Source organism: Ostrea edulis, chromosome 3 (genome assembly GCF_947568905.1).
Source record: "Ostrea edulis chromosome 3, xbOstEdul1.1, whole genome shotgun sequence".
In the NCBI taxonomy this organism is placed as follows: Eukaryota; Metazoa; Mollusca; class Bivalvia; order Ostreida; family Ostreidae; genus Ostrea; species Ostrea edulis.
In genome coordinates, this window is record NC_079166.1 from 56,744,012 (window position 1) to 56,755,773 (window position 11,762).

The following is an 11,762-nucleotide window of genomic DNA, read 5'->3' on the forward strand; positions in this document are numbered from 1 at the left end:
CTTCCAACCATGGACCGCAGGGCCATATGGCATAACAACAATCTGAGATGTAATTACAAGATAATTTGATTCCTAGATACTCTTGAGATTGAAGAAAAAATTGGGAAAATCTGTGCATATATTAAACCATTGAATGGCTTTATTCACACATTATAAGTATATGACACCTTAACAGAAAGTTACTTATACGTTTATGTTTGGGATATCTCTGAAGGCCATTTTCTGCCTGATGATAGCTAATTCCGTACTGTGTCTGACGGCAGCCCACCTATCTACACATGGATCTCAAGCAAGCTTCAGTTTCCTAGTTGTTCTGCAGACCATAGGTAGGTGTCAAACCACACCATAACAGAAATGGAACTATAGTATACATGTAAAAGATTAGGGACACAGTAATTACTGCACATTTCTGTACGAACAAAGAATTATTCTTAAGCGATAAAACTTGCACACCAAACCTAGTGATGCTGAATTGAAAAATGTATAATCCTCATTTTGAAGAATTTTTGATATTCTAAGGATCAACAGAGTGGGAGTCTGACAAATCATTCTTGTGAGGGAGCTGATGTGAAATTTGTCTTTGTTTTAAAACCTCGTTTCAGTTGCCATTGATTGGATTTCATTTCAGTTTTTATCAAGTGTGAGGTGATCCTGTTTGACTCGGGTCTGTACAGCTGGCCCCTGTTCATGGTCACTGGCATTGCTGCGTCGTACGCTCTCCAGAGGTAAGTCAAGGCTTCTTCTACTTCACATCTCATACGCTCTCCAGACCTAAGTCAAGGCTTCTTCTGCTTTAGCTGCAGAACTGTAGCTCTCTTAAAAATATTTTGACATAACAGAGAGCTACAGATCCACCCCTTATAAAAACCTTCGATTTACGGCGCACAAAAAGCTGTGCACGGTTGAGGCCTTATATCGTTGTATTCTTGAGTTGCTGTCTCATAAATTTAATATAAAAAAATTCTTAACATATTTTCCTACTGTACTTGTGTCTAAACATACCTTCAAATATTCATTAAAGCCCCATACGACCCCAAAACTCCCAGCTTTAAATGATTTCGTTTGTTGACGTAGCCATGTTAGGTAGCCGGTCAATTCGAACCCTGTTGTTGTTGGTATCTATTCATAAAATTCGTTATATGTTATGTATTCGCTCTTCATTTATCATCAATACGAATAATTTATAGAAATTAAAAAATAGTTTTTCTAAAGGTAAAATAAACTCTTGATTCATGAAAATGCTACAAAAGTCCTTATTAACACTCGTGTGGCAGGGATGGAGACCGGACCAGACTAATGAAAGCTGCATTGTCGTGAGTTTAGCTATTTGAATAATTATTATTTAAAGGCACTGGGATGATATATTATTTAAAATATTTAGCTAAAATATTTGTGGGGATATTAGTTCACATCTAGAGGTTGTTGTGCAAGTATGGAAATTAACCGGGATTCGAATTGACCGGCTACCTAACATGGCTACTTCTGCTTCACATCTCATACGCTCTCCAGAGGTAAGTCAAGGCTTCTTCTACTTCACATTTGGGAATTAGTAAATCAATGAAACACACCAGAATGTGCACCTTGAAATTGTGAAATTAGAAGTAAAGAGATTTTCAATTTCTAATCTCTCTGTAACCTGAAATGATTTGCAGTGTACATTTATCATCTTGAAAAAATCAAATTGCTGAATAAACAGCTATTGTAAATGTGTGTTATAGATTGCCGAGTAAACAACTGTTGTAAATGTGTGTTACAGATTGCTGTGTAAACAACTATTGTAAATGTCTGTTACAGATTACAGATCGCTCGAAGGCTGCCTGTCAACTTGTCCTGTGCTTGCATGTCTGCCCACATCACAAAATCGGCACTGGTTGCCATGGTGATCTTCACCAAAGAGGCACGAGACTTGCCCTATACCAGCATTCTCACCATGTTCTTCTTTATCTTCATGATGATCAAGATGCTTCTCCTGGAAGTTCCAGTAGATATATCGAAGAAACAGGTTTGTCAAAACTTCAGCGAATACATGAAACTGCAAGGAGAAACTTTCCATAGCAGTCTTCCATATATAAGTCCATAGCAGTCTTCCATATATATATATGTAGTTATATTGAGTTGACTATATTCAATTTAAACTTTGATTGTTTATGAGTACTCAGGAAGGGTACATTATTCTACCTTAGCAAATGAGATGAACATTTATTGTGAACAGCTGCTACGGTCATTACATGTAAATGTACTTATCATTCGTCACTTTTAAAAATTGCTGCACAATATGTAGAAACAGCCAGGGGTTTTAAATATTTGAAAGGATTTGATACATGTAATAATTCCTAGAGATTTCTGCTGTGATAATTGGCAGAAAATACTCAGGATTATGATACATGGGTGTTATAAATGTATTGTATTTAGTTGATGCTATAAGTTGTGTTCATTGGGTGTGTTGTATTGTGTTTAGAAGGTTGGATGAATGTATTGTGTGTAGTGGGTTGGATAAATGTATTGCGTTTAGTGGGTTGGATAAATGTATTGTATTTAATGGGTTGGATGAATGTATTGCGTGTAGTGGGTTGGATAAATGTATTGCATTTAGTGGGTTGGATAAATGTATTGTATTTAATGGGTTGGATGAATGTATTGCGTGTAGTGGGTTGGATAAATGTATTGTATTTAATGGGTTGGATGAATGTATTGCGTGTAGTGGGTTGGATAAATGTATTGTATTTAATGGGTTGGATGAATGTATTGTGTGTAGTGGGTTGGATAAATGTATTGTATTTAATGGGTTGGATGAATGTATTGTGTGTAGTGGGTTGGATGAATGTATTGTGTGTAGTGGGTTGGATAAATGTATTACGTTTAATGGGTTGGATGAATGTATTGCGTTAATCAGATGTGATAAATGTACTGCATTTAGTGGGTGTGATAAATTATGGAAAATTGATTCATGGACAATGAACATAAATACTGTGGTTATATCAACTTTCATTTTCATCATGTCAAAATGTTCAGGTTTATAGGCAGCTTTAATGGAAATATACTTCTTTGTTTTTTCATATGCCAAATATATATATTTCAAAGAGCATTTAATTGATGGTCTGATTCTATCATAAAAAAGGTGAATTAACCTTTAGTTTATATATGTAAGATCCTGTGAGGTATATTGAGTACCAGAAAGCTTAATGTTAGATGTAATTCTTGGTTTGTTTCAGTTGGCTGTCAATGTGATCCTGATGTGTATCTCAGTATTACTGAACGCCAACCCCGCCCTGTTTATTCTGGGCTCGTACCTGTTCAAAGTCCAGGCGAGTGCTGCCGATGCGATGGGTAAGAACCACATCACATATACACGTAATAGTCGCATCTTCTTTTCAAGGTGAAGGTAACGAACAGTGATCGATCTCATAACTCCTATAAAGGTGAAGATAACAAACAGTGATCAATCTCATAACTCCTATAAAGGGCCTCCGTGGCCAAGTGGTTAGAGCATCACGCTCAAAATCACAAGGCCTCTCACCTCTGGCCAGCGTGGGTTTCTGAAAAGCAGTGATCAATCTCATAACTTCTATAAAGGTGAAGATAACGAACCGTGATCAATCTCATAACTCCTATAAGTAATACAAAATAGAGAATAGAGTGGACCCCTAGATATACCAGAGGTGGGATCTAGACTGATTGAAACAAACAGTAACCAGAGCAAATATAGACAAATTATAACATGGGAGGATGAGCTAGCCATTCTTCAACACACTTGCTCCTCTGTTTGATTTCTTGCTTTAAAACATCGTCATAGCAAATAGATTATCTCCTTCTGGTATCTAACCTGTGTAAAGTATTCTATGTCTATTATACTATGTACTTACACTATGTACTTACATTATGTACTTACACTATGTAATTGATGGGTGAAATCGTCATTCAGCATCTGTCTTTGATTCACAAGAAAGTAAAAATGTGAGTGCTATTCTCCATTGGATTTGAATTAGTGATAAATAGGTAAAAGTAATCATACTGATTTTGCTAGAGTGGCTCATCTGAAGTAATGTAAACATTCTATAAGAATCAAATGACCAACAAAAACACACAGGGTTGAGATCATGCATCAATACTCAGAAAAAATCAACACTGATTGTATGAAACTTGCAGATCATGTAAAACTTGTAGTGAATTTCTCCAGAGATTTGAAAATGTTCCATCTTTAAATTTTAAAAAATGAATTGAAAAAGGCAACATTTTTATTTGGAATTTTTATTGGGAATACTCAAGCATTTTATCTAATCATATCAGCAGTTATCTTTCCTTGTGTGTACTCTCAAAGTAAAAAACTTTGGTACCTAAAGAAAGGTCTTGTCAAAGACTGCTGTGGAGTGAAATAAACATCATTTGTCTGTTACAGCATCAAAGAAAGTGACAAATGAAGTGAAAAAGCAGACATCTTGTAAGGGTGATAATTATATACAATTTCTTTGCTAATCATAATTTAGATTGTCTCCTATTATTGGCTGTCTGTAGGAAATGAATCTTAGTTTTGTGGTTAGAGGAGTGAATTTTACAAAAGTGAGATACAGATACTGGAGTGTTTTTATGCTCCCATAATTGGAGATTGAGGGGCCTATATATATAGTCTTTGATCTGTCTGTTTATCTATTTGTTTGCAAAAACTTTAACCTTGCTCATAACTTTTGAATGGTTAGTGATATGACTTTGATATTTCACATATGTATTCCTTGTGATAAGACCGTTCTTGGGGTACCAAAGTTTTTTTCACTATGAGCTTGGGATTTTACCTACTTTTGAAAATCTTAGATATTGGCCATTACCAACTTTGGGGGGATTTTTTGTTTGTATTTTAGTTGTATTTTAGTTGGGTTTTTTTGTTTTTTTAAAAAGTGTTTCTGTTATTTCTATTTATAGGAATGTGTTTCATCATCTGTGGTATGCTGATTATAGCAACATGTGTCCTTCACCTGCCATCTGAGGTCAAGGTCAAACAACTAGGAATTCTAGGGGTGGTTACAGGAGTGATAGTTATCTTGTTTCAACCAGATGTATCACTGACAATGTATGTATAAGAATATTCATATCACTGACAATGTATGTATAGGAATATTCATATCACTGACAATGTATGTATAGGAATATTCATATCACTGACAATATATGTATAAGAATATTCATATCACTGAAAATGTATGTATAGGAATATTCATATCACTGACAATATATGTATAGGAATATTCATATCACTGACAATGTATGTATAAGAATATTCATATCACTGACAATGTATGTATAAGAATATTCATATCACTGACAATGTATGTATAAGAATATTCATTTTGTAAGACAGAGATATTTAAGCTGTGCATTACTTACCAATCTGATTAAACCAGATCTCTGATCTGCTCCAATGTTCTGATGTCACTAATACAAAGACAGTATAGGGTCACATCAGACTGAACTTTAGATAAACCAATCAAATCGCTGGCAAAATCCTGTAGTGTTTTCCGGATAATGACTTCCAAAGGAACCGTAACTGCTTGATTCAACATGTAAGAAAAGGTTTGAATGGTTCTTGTAGAAGCATTTGATTGGATAACCTTAGGTCACCAAAGTGCATGCAGATGTGACCCTATACAATCATGATGTATTAGCGACATCAGAATATTGGAGCGGATCAAAGATCTGGTTTCTATCAGATTGATGGCTCTCTGAATTTTACTGACATATTGGTGTATACACATACATTGTACATGACCACATTGCAGTTATCACTTTCACCATTGATTTACGAGGTAAAGGTGCACTCCAATTTGTCAGAAGGATTATGCTGGTGCACAATTTACTGATATGGCAGACATAAACCAATGTATTAAGTGCTCTACAGGGAAGATAAAGAACAGAAAGTAGATGTCTAAAATTGAATGTTATAATAACGTTTTCTTGTTTCCAAATCTAGGTTATGGTAATGTTTTCTGTACACAAAATGGTTAATTTACATGATGTATGTTTGATATCTTTGGCACGACCATCGTAAAATGGTTGAAATAACGCCAAATGGCATAAAACCACAATTAATCTTTGGTATGTTTTTACAGGACTGGCCTGTTTCAGTTATGTGAGGTGATCAGCATCATGTGTATGATTATCATTATGTATGCAGACACTATCAAGACCTTCCCCCACATTGTGGTGGCCTCTGTGTTGGTGGGAATCACGCCTGGGCTCAGGGCCGCTCTCTTTGTACGTTTTTTTCGTGGAGAAGATTTTTAATCCTTATAGTTCATTACAGAAAAGCTTTTTGATGGTTGATTTTCAATCAATCTAGCTGACATTCCTCTGAGGTTAATACTGTTCTGTATGTCTTTCAAAACTTGAAATATTGATGTAAGTCACGGGTGATCAAGAATCACAATTTTAAGTGGTGAGTCAAAGGAAATTAGGAGAACAAAATTGTCGTTAATGTGAAACAAAGGTTTCAATACTTGATCTTATTTTCGGCAGAAGTTTGATTTTGATGTAATCTTTGTGTCTTTACAGTTGTATCCTGAGGACCAGGCACCAATTGTTAACCTCATCTTGTTTGGACTGGTCTCCATGTGTCTTGTGTGTGCTCTCTTTGCTTTCTCTAAATCTGAACATCTTGGTTGCAAGTTTGAGAAAAATATTCTTACCGTGTAAGTGTTACAAGTATTCTGTAACTTTGTAATTCAAGTTAAAATCATACACCAGTGTGAAAACAATTGGCAATCCCAAAATGCAGTGCTTAAAAAGTATCTCACTCAACGGAGTCAAAATTGTAATTTGTAAGTGCTAAGGGCCACAGATTTCTCGTTAGAATGTACAAGTTTAATTCGGGGAGAACTTAATTTTTGAAGTGTAAAGTATTTTTATAACTTTGGATGAGTTATAATTGTGACAATATTTGCTGATTTCAGGTGCATGCTGGTGGTTGTCCTCAGTGTGCTATCATTGATTGTTGACTTGGTTACCAAGGAACGCAAGCAACCCATTTTGACCTTACCATCTTGGAAATTATTCCTTGCAGCCAATCTCATCATAAGCATATGCACCAAAATAGTTGTCTCTAGGGTAAGATACTGAAGTACTATACATTAAGTTGTCTCTAGGGTAAGATCCTGAAGTACTATACATTAAAAGGGGGCAAATGTCTAATGCAGTTCAGACTGTATTGCGCTAATGCTTGTAAATTGACTCACGTGAAGTTTTAGTCCACATCGTCACAAAACATTCAGATTAGCAGGTGGCAATTAGTGTTTATAAATTCCAGACAAGAACCGTGCATTATAAAGTTGTTTTCATTCTCATTCAGAATGCTGAATACATCCCACTGCATGAGAAGGATGACAAGGAGATCCCGTATCTGCCATTGGTAGGCAATCTCACCACCATCACCGCCTTCTTGTTCCTGTGCTTGCTGGGGCCCGCCACAGGGCTGCTTTATGATATATGGGTGAGTGTTGTAATTACACAGGGCTGCTTTATGATATATGGGTGAGTGTTGTAATTACACAGGGCTGCTTTATGATATATGGGTGAGTGTTGTAATTACACAGGGCTGCTTTATGATATATGAGTGAGTGTTGTAATTACACAGGGCTGCTTTATGATATATGGGTGAGTGTTGTAATTGCATGCGTAACGGGTGGTTATACTGAAATTCTGGTAATCTTTCTAGTCTCGTACTGATCATACAATAACTGTTACAGTATTTAGACAAAGAAGTTATTTAGACACCAAAGTTTTCTTTGTCAGTACTGCGTTTCTTTGTCAGAACTTTTTCATGGTTCTCTTGCATGTAGCCAGAGTGCTTTATGTACCATTTCAGAAGTTTAAGGAATAGTCACCCTACATTAACTGTTCTCTTAGCATATACAATACTTCATGTCCATAGTAATCAAATAATTGAAAGACTGATCATGACTAGTCGTTGATATAGTCTTTGAGAGATAACAAAAGAACCCATTACCTGATAGTTGTTAAATTTCATTGGCAGGCCAATCATTAGAAGTAAATGAATCATGTGTCACATGGTTTTCTACCATATAAATTGATGTACCAGTTACTAATATTTGGGCATTCTAATATCTAGTCATGTTTAGTGACCGACTCCTCGTCATTTTCTGGTGAAATAGTTAAAGGTTATGTGTTCTGTGGTTATGCTAGTGTTTGTGTGACTGATAACCTCTGACCCTGAAGCCTCTTACAATACCACCTGAATCATTCTGCTACTATTCCATTTTTAGTCAGGAATTGTTCCAGTTGCATTCTAAAGCATTTTACTCAAACTCTTAAGATAATTAAGAAAAGGCAAAAATAGGGTGAGGTCATTTAAAAATCTTCTCAAGAACCACTTGGCCAGAAAAGCTGAAATTTACATGAAAGCTTCCCAACATATTGCAGATTCAAGTTTGTTAAAATCATGGCCCACGGGGGTATGGTGGGTCCACAATATGGGGATCAAAGTTTTACATGTGAATATATAGGGAAAATCTTTAAAAATCTCTTCAAGAACCACTGGGCCAGAAAAATTGAAATTTTCATGAAAACTTCTTGACATGGAGTAGATTCATGTTCAAATCATGGTCCCTGAGGGTAGAGTGAACCCACGATAGGGGATCAAAGTTATACATGCGAATATATAGGGAAAATATTTTGATATCCTCTTCTCAAGACATGATAAGTGTTCTTAGTCATGTTAATATGCAAGCTTGGTATTTGCAGATTCAAGTTTGTTCAAATTATGCCTCTCTTAAGGAGGATGGGTCCACAATAGGGGAATCAGTTTTACATGTGAAGATGGTGTTTATATATCTCAACTGATTTGATACGCAAGAGTTTGTTCTGCATATGGTCAGTTTTTAAATTGAGGCAGGCTATTGACAAACAAGATGATGGTGCAGGGGTTTCATCAGTCTCGTTTAAAGTCAGCATTTCGCAAATTCAATGGTCATTATAATGATCTAGTTTACCAATACAACCTATCATTGGGTTAAATGCTGTCTAACTTTTTTCATACCGATTGTTAGGCCGTTCTTGGCACACTGATTTTGACAACAGATAACTCTGTTTACTTGATCAAGATATAGGGCTTACGGCAGGTGTGAGCGGTCAGCAGGGGATGCTTACTTCTCCTAGGCACCTGATCTCACCTCTGGTACATTGTATATCCTGGGGTCCGTGTTTGCCCAACTCTCTATTTTGTATTGCTAATAGGAGTTATGAGATTGATCACTGTTTGTTATCTTACATCTTTTTTTTAGTTTTACCCATATTTCAAATCTTTAACCTTACTCAGAACTTTTTAATGGCTAGAGATAGGATTCTCATATTTTATATATACATCCCTTGTGACAAAACTTTTTCATTACCTAAGTTTCCTTAACCTTGTAGTTCGACCTGCTTTCAAAATTTAACCTATTAAATGTCTCCTGAACCTAGGTAGTGCTTTCATATTTTGTAGATTAATTTCATATGGCAAAATCCATTTCATACCATGATCTTTGACCTTGATTTTCTCCAGAACAGCAAGGTCGTGTTCGTCATTTTGAGGCATCCCCTTGTTGTGTGAATTCAACTTCAGTTATGTCCTGACCCCTTGGCTTAGGTTGGGACCACAATATGGGGTCAAAATTTTTCATGGAAATTAAGATTGAAATAAAATTCTAAGAATCACAACAGCTAAACAACAGCAAGGCCAAGGTGATTCAGGGGAGCACTGTGGCCCATGGGCCTTATGTAAGAAATAGTTGTTCCTCTATTTCATATTTCAGTAATACATTAATATAGAATATGCTTTCACAAAACTTATAAATTTTGATATCCTTTAAGAAAACTCGAAACATTAAACATTCTTGTACAATATTCAAAATGTTTTTTTTTTTTTTTTTTTCTTAATTAGTACTTAAATCAATCACTACTTGTATTAAGGCAAAAGTGTTTAATTTCTCTCAACATTTGTCCTGTACTTGAAAAGAACTATTCCATTTAAAGTATGTTCAGCATTGGTATCCCCAATCAAGAGCATCCTGTTCCAAACTATTCAGCGTTCGTTCAGGATTCTACTGGTGCAGTAAGATGCTTCAAGATCCGTAGATTCAGAACAGTAAACTTCATAGACCTAATCATAACCGGTAGATGACCATTATTGATCTTATTGTCAAAAAGTCATCACATTATCTACAAGTAGGTGTTATTATGGGGAAAGAAGGGCTTGTATTTTTTAACAGACATCTCCGGTATGGATTGCAGGAAGAAACTTTTATAACTGAAGCGATAATGATGTAAATAGATTCATTACTTCATGCTTTTCTATTCTAGTGTTGTGGATCCAGTGTAATTTTAATGTGCTTACAAAAGGACATGAAGATATTTTACAACCTCAAGGACGCCAACCACACAGCCCCTACCAAACTGACCTCCATAGCAGTGTTAGTCCTCTCGTCAATATGTCACAGTGACCTCTGGCATTCAAGTTCATGGACATTCGTCAGGTCGTGTTTAGAGATGTTTCTAGTACTCGGCAGCACCCCTATTTATTATGTGTTGTGGGGCATATTATGGAAGTCCGTGGTGTTGCTGCCCGAGCCCGTGGTTGTGTTTTTATTGCCGCTAAATGTTGCTATGTTGCTGTACGGCAGCAGTTGGACTTGCTGGGCATTAGCCTTTGTAGGTGGTAGCTCCTCATTGTGGATGATGTCAACTCACTTTAAATTGCAACCTTATTCCGAGAAAAGATAACATATGATAAAATTAGAGACTTCATGGCTGTAGATTGTAGTGTTTTTTTAATATTGTATATGATACAGAATGTTTGTATTTTATAGTCTGTATGCTGACAACATTGTCAATAAAACGTTTCTTTCTTACTGGAGTACTCGCTTCTACTTGTTCTGAAGTCTCCCATATTTCTCAAAATCAATCAATATAAAAATACAATGTACACTAATTATAAAGAGCAGCAATCTTTTAGGATAATTGAGTCATTCCATTGAGCTCTATTTCCTCGTATTGATTTGGCGTGGCAGTTTCCTGTTCTGAAATCCTTCCTCGCAGTTGTGTGTTCACAGTATCTGAAACTCGAATCAACACGTAGGCCAGCATCAACAAAAATACCAAAATGGAAAGGGAAACGAGAGTTATTATTAGTGTCCTGTTTGTGAAGAATCTGGAACCTTTACTTCCTTGTCTTGTTGTGGAATCGAAACTTCCTTGTCTTGTTGTTGAACCCAGACTTCCTTGTCTTGTTGTGGAACCGAAACTTCCTTGTCTTGTTGTTGAACCCAGACTTCCTTGTCTTGTTGTGGAACCGAAACTTCCTTGTCTTGTGGAGGCCAGACTTCCTTGTCTTGTTGTGGAATCCTGCCCTTCTGTTGTATTGTCGTGGTTCACTGAAGTGTGTGAACCCGTTGTTAGAGTGGACTCTGTAGAAAGGAAACCACCCATGGCTAAGATTCAAAGTAATACACTGAATATGTCATATATTAATTTTGAAATAGATATTTCATGAGCTATAAGACATACATTGCACTCTGAACAGACATCAAACATAAAGTGTTACAGTAACATGATCTATATGTAAGTGCCTCTATGTTTTTAGTCTCTTTAATAAATATATATTGGAAAATGATCCCTTGTGCAATTTATCAATAGTAATTCAAAGGAAAAGCTATTTATAAAATAATCAGCATCATTTTATTTAAACACACGCACAACCTACATGTATATAGATGCAACTGTAG

The 11,762-nt window shown here is 36.0% G+C and overlaps 1 protein-coding gene across 1 annotated transcript in view; it reads left to right on the forward strand.

Moving 5' to 3' along the window:
- The window catches only part of LOC125674965 (uncharacterized), a 32,264-nt gene extending 21,370 nt beyond the window's left edge, over window positions 1-10,894 (forward strand). The window contains exons 10-19 of the mRNA XM_056158222.1: window positions 183-326; window positions 629-725; window positions 1,795-2,002; window positions 3,213-3,327; window positions 4,915-5,062; window positions 6,099-6,243; window positions 6,541-6,677; window positions 6,939-7,092; window positions 7,334-7,474; window positions 10,342-10,894. Coding sequence (XP_056014197.1) covers window positions 183-326; window positions 629-725; window positions 1,795-2,002; window positions 3,213-3,327; window positions 4,915-5,062; window positions 6,099-6,243; window positions 6,541-6,677; window positions 6,939-7,092; window positions 7,334-7,474; window positions 10,342-10,761 — 1,709 coding nt within the window. The 3' untranslated portion in view covers window positions 10,762-10,894. The remainder of the gene's footprint in view (window positions 1-182; window positions 327-628; window positions 726-1,794; window positions 2,003-3,212; window positions 3,328-4,914; window positions 5,063-6,098; window positions 6,244-6,540; window positions 6,678-6,938; window positions 7,093-7,333; window positions 7,475-10,341) is intronic.
- The last annotated feature ends 868 nt before the right edge of the window (window positions 10,895-11,762 follow it).